The sequence below is a fragment of the Cariama cristata genome, unplaced genomic scaffold (genome assembly GCF_000690535.1).
Source record: "Cariama cristata isolate BGI_N322 unplaced genomic scaffold, ASM69053v1 scaffold4876, whole genome shotgun sequence".
Taxonomy (NCBI): domain Eukaryota; kingdom Metazoa; phylum Chordata; class Aves; order Cariamiformes; family Cariamidae; genus Cariama; species Cariama cristata.
Window position 1 is genome coordinate 1 of NW_009623670.1, and position 15,886 is coordinate 15,886.

A 15,886-nucleotide genomic window follows, 5' to 3' on the forward strand; every position below is an offset into this window, starting at 1 on the left:
CGTAAGCTGCATTCTTTTATAGTTCATCTTTTCCTTCTCCAGATTACACATGATCATCCAAACAGTCATGAAGCAGTTTGTAAACAGCGTGAAAGTCTTCCCACAAATGTTTTATTAGGGAATGCCCTAGTACTATGTAGAAATTGATATGGGTCTGTATAAGAGAAAAAAATACTACTGTTAGTATTTTCAATTTTTTATTCTGATGGAAATTCATTTTGCTTTGAAACTTGCTAAGAAAGAAACTTTTTTTTCTGACAATTTGTTACAACAATATTCTCTCTTCAGTAATATATGTACAAGCATATATACTCGGAAGCATTGATCGTTTTAGGAGCATATGGGATCAAGGGATAGTGTCACCTGTGAGCAAAGTGTTTCTGACTAAAACTGAAATGTATTTCATTGTAATAGATCTTTTGTAAATTGGGTTGCAGTACTGAGTTGCAGCCTACAACGAACAAATGTGGACCCATTTGAAAATAATTTCTAAGCATTCTTGTAAAAATATTACAGGAGCTTTTTGTGTTTCCAAAGTGTGATCCTTTGTTTTTAATATTTGACAGGTATGATATGACGCTAGCAAATGCTTGTGTTGCCTTGAGTGAAAGATGGATCAAAGTGAGTGGTTAAAGACTGCTGGGGTGTCTGTATCTTGGAAGGCTAGTTCTCCTTACACGAAGTGAGCCATTCCCTTCTGAAATCTATCATTTGCTGAGAGAGCGTGTATTTATGGTGATAGGGTGATTTATGGTATGGCTGCCAGGGATTTTGCATTTCGTAGACTAGCCTTTCCTCACAGAGTCTGTGGATTTGCTATGACTTCTGTACGTGAAGCACAGGATGTATTTTAACAAGGCACACAGCCAGCTTTTTGTTATCTGTACTGAGAATATTCTTTTGGAAACTCTGATACTATGGCTTGATTTAAAAACAAATACCAAGGTATCCCTACATTACTAATCATATTGTATAATAATAATTCCCCTACGTTATACTGGAGCTAGTATGCATTTCTTATCAAAAACTGAAATACATAAATCATAATAACTAATACAGTACAATTTTCTCATAATTTTAACTGTAAAACTCATACAAGTAATAGAGAATTGAGCATACCTTCCTTATGTTAGCTCTGTGACTTTTCACTGTACTTTAACTTTCTTATCTCTCTTAATCTTTCTTCTTCTCAAGGTTACGTTTTATAGAAAAAGTATTTGATTTTTCACTTAACAGAAAGACAGTGGAGAGAAAAAGATCAGTGGAGAGAAAACAAGTGAAAATTAAAGAATACCAAACATCAGATAGTAGCTTAAGTCCTTCCCTTCCCCTTCTTGTAACAAATAGGGATCGGTATCATTTTATGTGGAATGACTTAATAGTAAATGCAGATGTCCAAGCAAAAAAATTACGCCTGATTGTACTTTGAAATAACTATTAAAAATTTAAGTAACCATTCTCTTTTAGGCAAAAGAGAGTGATTTGGGCTCATTCAGCTCAGCAGACCTGAAGGAAATGTCATCTCATCAGTTGATTGAGTTCCTGGCACTGTTGCTTCTGGAGGTAAGTGCATGCCTGGGGTAACTTGATTCTGGTATCACGAAAGCAGACACAAAAGCCCGAGTGTGTTTTGGAACTAAGTTGTCCAGTTTCTTTTAAGTTTTGCTGAAATAATCTGCTCTCACCATACATAGTTACTAAAACCTTCAGCTGTGCCTCTCTGATTATGTCTGGCACTTCAGTTAACAAGCAACGTATACAGCATTTTGGATTGAAAGGTAAAACCAAAACTACAAGGTTCTTGAATTTGTCTCTGTTTGATGTTATAGCAAATAAGCCATAAATAAAATGGAATTTGGTAGTACTAGATGTAGGAATTTGCTAACGTTTATTCCTTGCTCCTTCTGTAATACTATGAGAAGGTGAAAGGACCAAATACAAATATTTGTCATGGTAAGCTTTTAATTCCGTTGTAGCATCAATCTTCTTGAATGGACCTGTTTATTTTTTCAAGCATGTGGCTTGAAGTGTGCCTCTGGCTTATTCTGACTATGCACTTTCCTTTTTCAGGCTCCTCTTCCAGTTTCACATGTCCAACGAATGCAGCAAGTGTATGACCTCAATGCTATAAACAATTCTGAAATAAGATTCAGGTTTGTTCTAGTATGAGCATTTTTCTAATCTTAAATGCTTTCATAAAACAAAGTGTCCTGCTTCATAAATGGTGTGAGATATACTGTTGTACAGAACTGTGCAGGGGTTTTTGGGTGGTTTTGTTGTTGTGGGGTTGGGGTTTTTATTTGTAAGTGCATGTGCAAGCATGCTTACCAGAGTGGTGTTCCGTTAGTTGTAGATTGGATAAATATAGTCTTGTAGAAGAACTGGAAGTGAGCAGTGGATTAGCTGTGCTTTATTTTCATCTGTTATGCTGGTAAAGGAACCTGATGACCCGATAACTTATTTTAGGGGCGGTATTGGATAACACAATAGTGAACCTCTCTGTGACTCCACAGATGCCTGAAAAATCTTTTCAATATTTAGTCAGGACCAGGTCTTCTAGACTTACCTAATCGGTTCGTCTGCTGATGCGCCAGTGGTTTTTTTCAACACAATTTGGAAATATTTCAATGCTCACTATCACAAAGTTTTTGTCTCCTCAAAAAAAAAGTAAATATCAAATGAAGTTTCTAAACAAATAGGAAATACTTCTACCTAAATGGCTTGGTTCTTGTGCCATCCTAATTTCTTCTATTTTGTATTTGCACGTTGTGTTTACACATGTCACTTGTTAAAGGTATTGTTGAGGAGCTAAGTAATCTTTACAAGTATCTGGAAGTATTGCATATTTTGCTACTGTTACGTACTTGGATACATTTGCAGTAGTCGTGGTTACTGTGCCTTAACTAACTTGGAGTTCTTTTGTTTCTTCTTAAAAAAAACTAAGTATTTTGAATGTAGGGTATAGTTTGTACTTCTTCTAACGATATCAGTTTCTTATTTTTAAAACAAAACAAGCACATGCCAGTTGCTGATGATGTTTTGTTTGGGTTTGTTGTGGGTTTTGTGTTGTTTTTTTTTTACCACTTGGTCATATATGATATGGTCATATATGACCAAGTGCTATATACTTCAGCTCTAACTCTGAGGGGTGCAACTGAACACTACTGTGATATAAAAGAAATATTTAGCTGCAGAAAATAATCAGACCATTTTGGAGAAACTTTGAAGTAATTTTTTCCTATTTTATAGAAAAGTCCACTTTTGTAACATGCTAGTCAGACGCTAAATGTTTTATGTTGAACTTAGCTAGAATCTCATTCCCATGATGACACAGCACTGCCCAAAGTGTTTGTGGGAACAGAATCATAAAATAACTGACCACCGCAAATGAAAATAAAAGTGTAAATTTTCTTTTTCTTTTTTTCCTTTTCCCTCCTCCCCAGATGGCTGCGCCTCTGTATCAAGTCCAAGTGGGAAGAAGCTATTCCTCTGGCTCTAAAAATGGCAACAGATCAGGGCAGGATGAAGTTTACTCGACCCTTGTTCAGGTAAAAGTAATCTCCAAATTGTAGGAGCTCATGCTGTTGGCACTTTTAGTATAATGGAATGTATAATACTTGACGTTGTACATGTATTTATGTTACGCTTATTTTTTTTTTAACAGAAGGCGGCAGGTCTGCCAGTACACACCTCCATGTGAGGCTTTCAAGGGAAAATTAAGTCTTTGAGAAAATCCCCATTGCACTATTTTCATAGATTTTTGTAACGGTGCTTTTCCCCCCTTGACCCTACTTCTTTTATAGGGACCTTTACAGTTTTGACAAGAGTCGAGATCTGGCTGTCAAGACATTTCTGGAGCATAGAGCCTCTATGCACCCAGTCACTTCAATGCTTGTGGGCAAAGATTTGAAACAGGATCAATGAGAAATTTACTGATTTCTTTGAAATTTTCTCATGCTGAAAGAAGAGACTGATTCCACAAACTGTTGATACGCGTGCTTGATTATGTCATGAAATACTCGGCTGCTTTGGTACTAGTTTAGCTTGAAATGAACTTTCCAAATCAAATTCAGTACTTTCTATTTTGCATTTCCAAGTAAAACGGCAAAATTTCTAGATCTCTGGAATTGGGAAAATGATTTTGTAACAAGCAGTTTTTAGAAAAGCTGTTCTGAGATGTAGTTGTTTGTCAGTCACAGAATTTGAAAACATGGAAAATTAACTGGTGGATGTATGGCTCTTTGTGCACAGCTCGCTTTTGCATAGAAACATCGTTGAAATTTCAAGTATCTGAAGACTAAAAAATAAATCTTTTCATTGTCTGCTTGTGTGTATTGATCTGTACAAAAAGTTTTTAAAAAAATAATTTTGTTTTATTTACTCTTCTTTGTTGTGGGAGAAATTTTGAAGACCTAAATGGATCACAGCATTCTGGTGTTAGAGTGGATTTTCCATCTAGCCCTATTTGTCATGGCTTTGTTACGTCAGTCAATTCCTCACATTAATCACAATATGATGGTTTTACTTAGTTATTCCCATTGGATGCTATGCTGTGCATTAACAGCTCTCTGAATAGAGTGGTCTGAAATATTTCCTTGTTTGTTTGTTTTTTTAGCAATCAATGGATTTTTACCAAATTTCAGATTTTTGAGATCTAAGATCTTGCTATGCTTTTAGTAACTTTTAAAATTATTTCAACCCGCTATATATTTTCAAAACTTCTAATTATTGCAGGGGGGACTAAAGCCCAAGTCTTTCCTTCCCCAGTTTGAGTTTTTTAATATTTGCGTGGGTTTTTTAACCAGTTCTGCGCACTACCCCTTACACTAATACAACAACACGGAGATAAGTTTAAAAATGATTGGAGGGCTGTTTTTCTTATCGTCACAGCACTTCAAGTCCATGGTTTAGGTGAAACTGTTGTGACTGCTGCCATCTATAGATTGTTTTTTGAAGTGAGTTTCATAAGAACAGATTTTCCGGGAGATGATCAGTTACATAAATTAAAATAATCCTGTATCAAGGAGTAACAAAAAAAAAAAAGTGCTGTTTTAGAGGAGGAAGATGCCAAATATAGGTCGTGGCAAAAGACTTGGATTTAATAATAGCTCTTAGGGTGGGAGTGGAGAGCCTGTCAATTGATTTATTTCTGTTCCGAGTTTTGCTCAGTATAAGCTTTCAAGTAGATGGAGTTTACGTACTTTACCAGGAGATTCATCTTTTCATGCTGACAGCTCTGGTATAAATGAAGCCATGAACATATCTTGTTGGATTTTATTGATTTAACACGTCCTGAGTTCTTCCATTCAACTTCAACCTACATATGTCTAAGTAGGTTAAATAAAAATGTTAGAAAAATTAACTCCTAGGTGATTGAGGCTCAAAAATGAGTTTAAATTCTTTCTACGCATGTCATGACACTCAGCTTTTAATAAACAATAAAATACTGGCTTTTTTGGAACAAAAATAGTCTTGTTTCCTTGTGTGTAAAGAATTTACAGGCTTTCTTGTGTTAAAGACCTAGTGAGCCATTCATTCCCTTCTTGCTGCTCCTCTGAAGGAGGGATAAGTTCTCACTGAAAAGAATTTTTCTATATTTCAGGTTAGAAATTAATGGAGTTCCTTTCATTCACTCCCGGAATCTAATGAGGTTTCTGCTACAGCATCACCTGGTAGGAGGAGGTGTTCACAGGTTCTGGTGCAAGCTATCAGACTGCAATAAAAACTCCTGATTTTTGTTTTAGAAATGTTTTATGTTACTCGTTTTGGGGTAATGTTTTGTTGTGAAAGCCCGTCTATTATATATAGTGATTTGGCAGCTGGAGTTTATGGTGCCAGATAATCCTGGTTTCTTGCTGTCAGAGCTTGGAAAAAAAAGTAGTTGCAGGTGTGGCTTTCGCTTTCGCTGGCGTTGTCCTGCTCTGCTAGGGCGGTGGCTCCCCCACGGACTCCCACCAGTGAGTCTCGAAATTCCTACAATAATTCAGGCACTTTATAGTAGTCCCTTTGTCTGGGAACACTGTTGTGGGTAGCATGGAATGCGAGTGTTATTGCTGTTTTGTCTTTAAAGACAAAGGTATTTTCACTTTCTGTGTGGATGTGGTTATTGCTAAACTTCATTTTGGCACCATCTTAAAAGGTTTTTCTCCGCATCTTCTCCTCTTTGCTTCTGCCTGTAGAAGCAGCATGATATAGCAGCACTGGGCTTGGTAGTGTGCAGGCATGACCTGACACTTGTTGCTACCTGTTCTAGCAACATCTTCCAGAACATAATTGAAAAGGTAACATAAATTCATTAATCTTTTTCTTACCTACAATACAAAATTATGTTCTCAAACATAAAGCGGGCTTGCTTCCTCTACTGCCTGCTTTTATCCTGCTCTGGATAGAGATGGAAAAGTAGGATAACCCCATCTCCTTTCAGTACAATCCTGTCTCCTTTCGTAATAATGGGGTGAATCTCTTCCAGCCCCACCCCTCCTGGAGGTTTGCATTAGTGTGATCTACCACCGAGTGTCAACTCTGTTAACTCTTTATTAAACCCATAAGTTTTAGAACATCTGCATTCTGACTTAGTCTGATTTATCTTTCTATTCTTGGTACATAAACTCCAGCTCCTAGATTTTCATTTCTATATTCCTGATGTCAACTTTGGAAGAAAACTCCTGTAGCAATAGCTGGGGGCAGGTTTTGCCTTTCCATGAAAAGGGTGTCCTCGCTGGGTTTGGTTTGATTGGGTGAAGTCAGCTGAAGACATCGATCTCGCTTATTTACAAAGGTGGGGATTTTGAGGGTAGATTTTTGCCTCTCTCTGATTGCGACACTAAACTCCAGCTGGACGCTGCTTTTCAGGCCACCACGTTGTACGCGTAAGGCTGCTGCACGCTGCAGCCCTTCTCGGTCAAGGGACAATTTTGGAGAGAAAGCATGCCGAGATACACGGTGCACGTCCGAGGAGAATGGCTGGCAGTGCCCTGCCTGAGCTCCACGAACACAATTGGGTGGCTGGGAAAGGAAGCGGTGAGACGGTACATGAAAAACAAACCCGACAATGGGGGATTTGCCTCGGTGGAAGAAGTAAAATTTTACATTCGAAGGTGCAAGGGACTTGGCTTGCTGGATCTTGATGATACAGTGGACGATGCTCTCGAGGACAATGAATTTGTTGAAGTTGGTAAGCAAAACCTTAAGCAACGCATCGCAGAGTGACCGCGTTGGCATCTGAGTCAGCAAACGGTGGCTTAGTCTATCTAAAATGGTGTCTAAGGGAGTGTCTACGTCTTTTACAGAAAAAAGCCAAAATGTTTTAAGAATATTTAGTTTTTAGGAACAGAACTACGTAAGGTTTAGAAGGTACAGGATTCTATATAAATCATTTGTGTATGATTTCATATATAGTATATGCGTGGGTTGGACTGTTCTGCTTTTGCCTTTAGAGTGCCTTAAATGCATACTTCCTTGTTATTTCCCTAGAAGCATACAAATATGTTCAGGGCTGATTACTGCCAACTAGAATTCTTACTGCTGTGTGTTGTAATGAATAACAAACTAATTTATAAGTAGAATGCAATTTAATCCCATTTGTATTATTTCTGCGTATTTATTCTAGTTATAGAAGGAGATATAATGTCTCCAGATTTCATACCATCTCAGCCAGAAGGAGTTCATTTGTATCCTTTTTTGGGGCGTTTTGTGAACTTTCTGTAATTCCAGATATATAATTTTCTAGATTTCCCAGTTCTTTTTGAGTTCCTTCATTCTTAAAACACATTGCCAGCTGTAATCGAATGGTCACTACCTGTGAAATCCTGTCTGCCCTTTTATTTTCCTTTACAGAACTTTCAGGTACAGCAAATACCGAGAACCAGAACAGGTAGGAATCGCCGATGATTTTACAGCTCGGTAACAAATCCTGCTGTTCAGCAGAACGTGCTGAGAGTTGAGCCACTGCAGCGTTCACAAGAGCAGGGGCTGCTGGGTTGGCTGGGTCTAGGAATCTAAATTATAATGTGCTTATTATGTTTTTGTTAGCAAGTTTGTCTTACGTGTGTCTTATGAGCACTGTCGTTGCTGAGTTTTGGCTGTTTGTTTGGGGTTTTTTTATTCTGATTATTAAGCAACTTTGTATGTATCCCAGACTAAAAGGTGGTTCTTTGCTGTAGTATATTTCTTTAGATGGCAACAGCTTAACAACAGAGGACTTGGTCAATTTAGGAAAGGGGCTCTACAAGATAAAGGTAAAGATTCTGAACAAACAGAGCTAAAAATTACATGTTTATCTTTCTACAATTAAAATTAAAGATAAACTAGTATTTAAACTGATCATGTTTTAGCTCACACCTGAAGCTGAAGATAAAGTTAAACAATCACGAGAAGTGATTGAAAGAATCGTAAAAGAACAGACAGGTAACTATTTTCATCTCAAATTATTAATTGTTTAGAAAACTTCCTCGGGTTCCTTCCTTAACCAGCAATGTACGTTTCTTGCAGTTGTTTATGGAATCACCACGGGGTTTGGGAAGTTCGCCAGGACTGTCATCCCAAACAGTAAGCTGAGGTAAGTTGCGTGTGCGGCTTTCTCTGTCCGTCCTTTTCAGGAAAGGAAGCAGAGGAGCCGTTTGACCCTGTCCATTTATACTCTGTGGTTAGATAAGAGGGCTGCTTCGGTATTTCCCTCTGTTTTGTGTAAAGTAAAACCTGATGAGACTCACTTGTGTTTTTACTCATTTTTTTTTTTTTTTTTTTTTCCCCCTATAGGGAGCTTCAAGTGAACTTGGTTCGTTCGCATTCTGCAGGTAATGAGAAATCACTTGACGTTTCCCTTTTCTACCGCTGTTGGTAGTGGGTTAGTAACCAAGCAGATTACTCTTTCAGGTGTGGGGAAACCTTTGAGCCCAGAGAGATCTCGCATGCTGTTGGCACTGAGAATCAATGTCCTGGCAAAAGGATACAGTGGAATATCCCTAGAAACGCTCCAGCAAGTTATTGAAGCATTTAATGGTAAAAAGATGTTTAAAGAAAATCCCCCTTTCCCTTTTTTTTTTTTTTTCTTTTAATTGTTTCATTAAAGGGTGTAGTTCAATGGGTTGAGCTATGGATGTTGATCTTTCAGCGTGGTAGTTGTGAGAGATCAGGACCAGAGCTTGGCTGTACAAGCTCAGAACTGGAGACCGTTCCTCTGTTGAAGAACGTGGGGTATGAGAAGAACTGACAGGAAAGGCTGAGAGAAGGGGATGCAACAGGCAGAAGTTTGGGAAATGAGCCTCTGAGAGGTCAGGTAATTAGTTCAAGACTAAGCTTGACTAAGAGCGTGACTCTGGCTCTGGGCTAGCTCTTCTACAAAGGCTCAAGTCTCTAACTTTTGTCCTGTTGGGTGTGTGCTGATGTGTGTGCCACCATCTTTAGGGATGCTGGGATTTTGGGAGGGGGCCTCTTACCATGTAGAAAACTGCATGTGTTGGTGTTTGTCAAGCTGACCCTCTTCAGCAGCACCTGGTTTTGTGAATAGATCCCCTGAGACCTACACAAGTCTTTGTAAGCCAGGGCTACCAGACAGCCACACAGAAGTGCACGGCTAGTCAGCAGCTCCCGTGGCCATGGCTGTCAAAGCGGTTAAAGCTGGGTGGTCTCGCCGGACACCACGGCAGGGAAACCAAAGGGGTGGCTGTGCTGTCCATTAGCTGGTGTCCATGAGGTGAGGTGTGCCGGTGCAGCGGTGACAAGCAAAGAGCACCTTCTCCTTAGGTTAGTGTTAGGTTCAACTTGCCTTCTCTTTTTTCCTAAACTGTAGATTGGAAGATTGTTTTGAAACTATAGACCATGTGTGTGAGAGAGGAGCCATGTTCATATATGCAAGGCCCAAAGACTATGGGCTTTGTGCTGCCCTCTGTTACACCCTCCTCCTCCTCCCTGGAGGAGCTGCAATTCAGTGTTTAGCTCTGCAGAAGAAGAGAAACAGACTGGTCCCTTCCCTGCTTTTTCTGCAATTCCTTCGGCCCCGTTTCTTCATTTCCGCCTGTTCAGTGCACAGAGGACTAGGATGGGGGGAAGAGGACTCGAAGACGGTTTCTAGGAGTAACCCAATGTTTAGCGGAGTGAGAAATGAAGAGGTAGCTTTGTCCACACCAGGTGGTCACCCTGTGATGGAGAGCAAGAGGAGTGATGTTTTACCTGCCTGGCTGTGTGGCTGTAGATGCAATCACACCAGGCTGTGGTCACCCCACTCCAAAACTAAATGCAGAAGAGGACTGATTTCTTCATAAACTGCAACTAGCCTGTGAGCAGGGGCAAATCCCGTCTGCAACGAGAGTAATCCTGTTGGTGCCATTGACCATAATTGCAGGATGTTACTGTGACCACACTCATGTGCTGGCTTCTCTGTTTTCCGTGGAGTGTGTTGAGGGGAAGATCTAACAGGAGTTGTTCTTCTTTCCTTTCTAGCGTCCTGCCTTCCCTATATCCCAGAGAAAGGGACGGTTGGAGCCAGTGGAGACTTGGCCCCCCTCTCTCATCTTGCTCTGGGATTAATTGGAGAGGGAAAGATGTGGTCCCCAAAGAGTGGCTGGGCTGATGCTAAATATGTAAGATTTGTGCAGCTGATTGCTGTTTTTTTTTTTTCTCCTTGCTGGCTCATTTGCGAAATTACGTGTAGCCTCGAGAAGAAGAGAGCTTTTGCTCAGATTAATAACATGTAAAAGCCTTTGGATTTTTTGTACCAGTTTGAATTGGGACTGGATTGCCTTTAGCAACTCATCCTCTACCTTGAGGAAGGCAGATCCACGAGAATGGAATAACTGACCCACATGTCACTGGAGCAGATATGAATATGCAGCGTGTTACTAAGTCCAAAAGAAATATCACGCCGTAGTATTGCAATACAAGATACCGCAGTGACATCATTTAGGACCTGGAGAGGAGGACAGGATATGATACCAGTTATGAAAGAACTGACTACATCTTTAGCTCCATAAACATCAACATTGTTCTAACAAACCCAACATCACCTCTCAAATTCAAAACTTCAAATGCTGAGAATAACTGCAGATTTATTGGAGGCAGGAACTTATCAGTAAAATTTCTACTGATTTTATAATGGTTTTAAGTGAATCTACAGGTTTGGACATTTCATTTTTGATAAATTAACTAGGGTTACAAGGAGCCTTTATAGCATCCTCCTTTACAAGATAGAAGCTTTACAATGGAATTAATGTTTAGTGAATTGTTATTCTGTCACTAATAGTGTCTAGTGGTATCTCCAAGTCTGGCCCCTCCAAAGCCATGGTAGTTTGTTCTGCTACACCTATCACTCCTATCCATGAACATTTGAGCACCAGTTTTATTCATGAATTGGTAGCCATATCACCACTGTAGGCTGGAGAAGTTCTGAGAATTACACAGGGAGGAAGCAGGCCAGTGTGTCCTGGACCTTCGGGACCAGAAGTTACCGTTGTGCACCTCTGAGATGTGTCACCTCTTCAGCTGGAAAGGTGGAGAGGACTCTAATCCAAATCAAGGTTATACCATTCCTCCTATTTCCCACAAGAGCGACTGCCCTATAGAATAGTCACGTATAGAATAAACTGAGTAGGACTCCTGCTGTTGGAGGAGTTTTCTATAGAAAGGGTTAGGGAATCGTTTATAGAGCAATAGTTTATGCCAAGCCAAACCTCCTACGAGGCAGGGTGTCAGCAGAGCTACCTTCCCGAGGTGTTTGCAGCCTTCTCTCCTATTACTCTCTCCCATCAGCTAATACACGGTACATGTTAATGGGCTGTGACAGTATCTCGCTTCAGCGCTCCTACTGCCTTCTTTTCCTGGCACTGGGAAATGAGGTGCTAGTTTGGAAGTCAAAAAATGCTGTCCTTTATTTAGCTCAGCACAACAAAAATATTTTAAATGTTTGTGATATAAAGCTCTTTTTTTCCCCTCGCTTAAGGAATTTGTTAATATTTTTATTTATGGCAACCTTTAAGATTTTAAAGTTTTGGTGACTGAATTACTAAAAAACATTTGTCATTAATTACCTTGTCATTAAACTCCTTCACAGGTCCTGGAAGCCCATGGTCTGAGACCAATTACCCTGAAACCAAAAGAGGTAATAAAGTATAACAATGCCAGCTGATGGAAAACAAGCATAGTCAATCACTAGTTGCTTTATACTTACAATTTAAGCATGAAATGAATTAACAGTCATTTTAAATCAAGCTCCAGAAGGATATTAATGAAGTATTATCAGGAGTGGGATTCACCTCTTCTAGTGTCACCCAACTTGGCTTGAAATGCCAGAGCCAAGCTTGATGTTTAGGTTGGCTCTGTGGTCAGTGGAGAGAGACAGGCATCTTCAGAAAACCCTTTATATCCTCCTGAAACAGCTCCCTGAGAAGCCCTGCCAAGGTACCTATTTATCCTTTGACCATAACAGGAGCTCAGGTGACTGACTTGAACCAGGTGTCTGACTTCTAGATCGTTATAACTAGGTGAGATGAATCTCACTCCAAATATTAAAGTTTACATGGGAACACAACAGATTTGAGGGCTGTGGAGCTCTCTGACAAGAGGCCTCAGTAGCTGTAAAACAGCACCAGGAGCAAGAAGCCAAATCCAGCATCTCCTAAAGGCAAATGGAAGGCTCCCATGGACCTCATGTTTGTTTAGAATGAACCTGAAGCTAGTTTTAACTGAACTCAACAAATCCTTTAAAGCAGTTATAACTTCTAATGCGGTTTTCATTCTCTACGTCTTCGTTATGATTGGGTTTTGCACCCCCCACACTCTTGACTTCTTTGCTTTAACTAATAACTTAAGAAGAAATTTGGCATTCCGCTTCCAAAGGACTGGAAAAGAATAAATATTTCCTGTACTTTTCTTGCTTAAGCTTGAAATAACATGAAATAAACCTCTTGCTTGGAACTACTGGAGCTCCAAGTGTGTCTCTAGTGACTTCGAAGGGTCAGGAACATTGACAATTTATGTAGCGAAGTTGCCCAGTCAAGCTGTGCATTTTATGATTTCAGGACCATCCAGGAAGCTGAGCCAAGGTCTTTAACTCGTTCATATGAGGAGGAGAATTATCACAGAGATGGGGAGTTGCCACAGCGTGTGGAATAGCTGCAATGAATTTGCTTAACGTCTGCTCTCTCTTTAAAGGGTCTGGCTCTCATCAATGGGACGCAAATGATCACCTCGCTGGGATGTGAAGCAGTCGAAAGAGCCAGTGCTATAGCTAGACAAGCTGACATCATCGCTGCCCTTACGCTTGAAGTCTTGAAGGGTACAACAAGGGCCTTTGACACCGGTGGGTACTGGACCTTTCCTTTCTGTTTGCTAAACAGCTGTTGACGAGAGAGGCAAAACCTAACAGTCTAACTTGTTTTACTAGATATCCATGCCGTGCGCCCACATCGAGGGCAGGCTGAAGTAGCATTTCGATTCAGGTCCCTTCTAGATTCTGACCATCATCCATCAGAAATAGCAGGTGAACAATCTTAACCTTCACCCTCTCAGGTTACCAGGACAGGCTGGGTCCTTCAACAGTAGCCTGTATCCTTTTGTGTGAGGAATATTTGGGTTTTTCCCCCCCCTTGTTCCTTCTAGAGAGCCATAGATTCTGTGACCGAGTTCAGGACGCGTACACGATGCGCTGCTGTCCTCAGGTAAAAACTGACTTTTATTTCCTTTCATAGCAATAGATAAATTATGGTGAAGTTCCCACTTCCAAAATACTGACAATTATATGCTGCCTGACTCCATTAGAGGGAGGGTTTTTATTTTGCTTCTCCCTCACTTCAAAGTTAGTATTAATGGTGACATGTAATTCATCGATCCCGTGCATGCAGCCATCAGGCAGCATCTAACAAAGCTGCATTCAGATCTGGAAGAGGCCAAGTGTCAGGGGGAAGGTGCTGGTTTCTGTGCTTGCAGGCTTTGTAGGGCATTTCTTCTGCATTGATACCAAGATGTTGAACTGGGGGAAGGTATTTCCAGAAGCAGCCAGAGTGTAGTATCTCAAACATACTGGAAGAACTCAATCATGTGAGTTTTAACATGAGCAAAGCTATTAAATCAGTGGAATTAATGCAAGTTAATTAATTAATGAGAGATTTTGTTTTCTGTGGGGGCTCTGTAAGGTTGCTTCTCTCCTAATAACACTATCTCATCTTCCGTTTAGGGTAAACAAGTAAAGAATGACATAATCAGATTACCCTTGTAGCAATACTGCCGTAATAGTAGTAAACACAGTCTTTCAGGTGTCTAGGATGGGCAGTGGCCCACTGTGATGCTCCTGACTTTTAAAAGCAAATCCAAGACCATCATGCATGGATGTAGAGACTGGGATAATTGGAAAGGGCGAGCCTGCAGCTCAGTCAGCATCCTGAAGATGAACTAAGTGTAGATACTAAGCTTAGGTGCTGATGTCTTTTGTTCTAGGTTCATGGAGTTGTAAATGATACAATTGCTTTTGTGAAGGACATCATGACGACTGAAATCAATAGTGCCACCGACAACCCTGTATCTTTTTGATGACTTTATTGCTACATAAAATTTCGCCTGGCCTTTTTTATCCTTTCCTTCTAGATAACTATTTGATTAGGAGATTTGCACTCAGTCAGGGCAGGCAGACAAAAGACGCGTGGCTGGTAAGCCTTGTCGTGGCTCAGCCTGGTAAACGGTGCACAGTTCTTGTGCTGGCACTGAGCAGTGTAATGGTGCTATACATAACATCAGATCAATAGCTGCTAAGCATTACTGCTTGTAACTTGTCTAAAATTGTGTCTGCCACAGAGAGAATCTACCAAGGAACTGAGAAGCTATGCTAGGATCCAAACACGTGTGTTTCTTTGCACCCCTCCCCACCCCTGATCAAAGACCTCATTTATGTAGTCTATTTGGAAAAATACACGTCAAAACTGTATCTACACGTTTACAGAACTGAGGTTGGGCCTTCATTTTCCGAAACGCGAACATGCGGATGTAATATAATGTGCTTGCAAATAAAAGCCTGTTAGCACATACGTTCCTTCAGTTAAGATATTCCAATTACTGACAGATACCTGTCATGTAAACTGTATTTCATTCGTGTTTGTGCCTTAACTTCTCCTTAAAGATGGTGTTTGCTGAAAGAGCAGAGACCATTTCTGGAGGAAATTTTCATGGTGAATATCCTGCAAAGGTAATGAAGCACTTGGAGAAATTAAAAAAAAAAAAAATTAGTTTATATTTTGAGGTTTTTTATTTGTTTGTTTTTTCTGTCATCTAGTTTAACAAGATTTTCTTTTATAGGCTTTGGACTATTTGGCAATTGGCGTGCATGAACTTGCTGCAATTAGTGAAAGAAGAATCGAGAGGCTCTGCAACCCCTCGCTCAGTGAACTGCCTGCATTTTTAGTCACTGAAGGAGGTCTGAACTCGGGCTTCATGATTGCACACTGCACAGCAGCTGCCCTGGGTGAGTGCTTGGGCAGTATCATCAAGAGAGCAAGCTAGAAAGACTCCTTCATGTTGAGGCAGTTGTAATTTGGTAGTAGGTACAAAGGCATCTCACTCTTGTTTTCTGTCTCTTCTCCATGCGTTTTGTGCTGTCTGGGTGCAAAGTTTGAGCGTTGAGTGCAGCTGCAATTCTTTCAGCTCGGGATTCTTTATTCTGCCCTGACCCATGGCCGTGTTTAGCACTCTGAGCATGCAAACCCTTAGGTGGACTTTGATGGGAATGTTTGCCCACTTTGCATCTTTATGGGATTGGCAGGGAGCGCTCTGATTTACAGTCACCGACACGAGAGCTGTGATTGAAATCAGTGAGAGCTGTGCACCCAGGAACCTGCAAATCAGCTCAGACAGGGCTGTAATTAACAGCAAACACTGCAGGGAACAAAAATACATCAGTCTGAAG

At 40.3% G+C, this 15,886-nt stretch overlaps 2 protein-coding genes across 2 annotated transcripts in view; both read left to right on the plus strand.

Moving 5' to 3' along the window:
• Positions 1-566: 566 nt before the first annotated feature.
• On the plus strand, positions 567-4,151 carry LOC104163731 (leukotriene A-4 hydrolase-like; the record flags this gene model as incomplete). Its single annotated transcript, XM_009702833.1, has 5 exons — positions 567-621; positions 1,468-1,563; positions 2,071-2,153; positions 3,444-3,548; positions 3,804-4,151. Coding segments are annotated over 5 exons (460 nt in total), but the record flags the coding sequence as incomplete, so codon positions are not given.
• A 2,762-nt stretch (positions 4,152-6,913) lies between these two features.
• The window catches only part of HAL (histidine ammonia-lyase), a gene marked incomplete at its 3' end in the record, with an annotated part of 11,093 nt that continues 2,120 nt past the window's right edge, over positions 6,914-15,886 (plus strand). Inside the window, exons 1-16 of the mRNA XM_009702834.1 lie at positions 6,914-7,174; positions 7,610-7,670; positions 7,846-7,873; positions 8,163-8,237; positions 8,334-8,406; positions 8,491-8,557; positions 8,758-8,795; positions 8,875-9,000; positions 10,441-10,580; positions 12,047-12,094; positions 13,147-13,294; positions 13,379-13,474; positions 13,594-13,652; positions 14,428-14,508; positions 15,104-15,169; positions 15,280-15,445. Coding sequence (XP_009701136.1) covers positions 6,928-7,174; positions 7,610-7,670; positions 7,846-7,873; positions 8,163-8,237; positions 8,334-8,406; positions 8,491-8,557; positions 8,758-8,795; positions 8,875-9,000; positions 10,441-10,580; positions 12,047-12,094; positions 13,147-13,294; positions 13,379-13,474; positions 13,594-13,652; positions 14,428-14,508; positions 15,104-15,169; positions 15,280-15,445 — 1,519 coding nt within the window. The remainder of the gene's footprint in view (positions 7,175-7,609; positions 7,671-7,845; positions 7,874-8,162; positions 8,238-8,333; positions 8,407-8,490; positions 8,558-8,757; positions 8,796-8,874; positions 9,001-10,440; positions 10,581-12,046; positions 12,095-13,146; positions 13,295-13,378; positions 13,475-13,593; positions 13,653-14,427; positions 14,509-15,103; positions 15,170-15,279; positions 15,446-15,886) is intronic.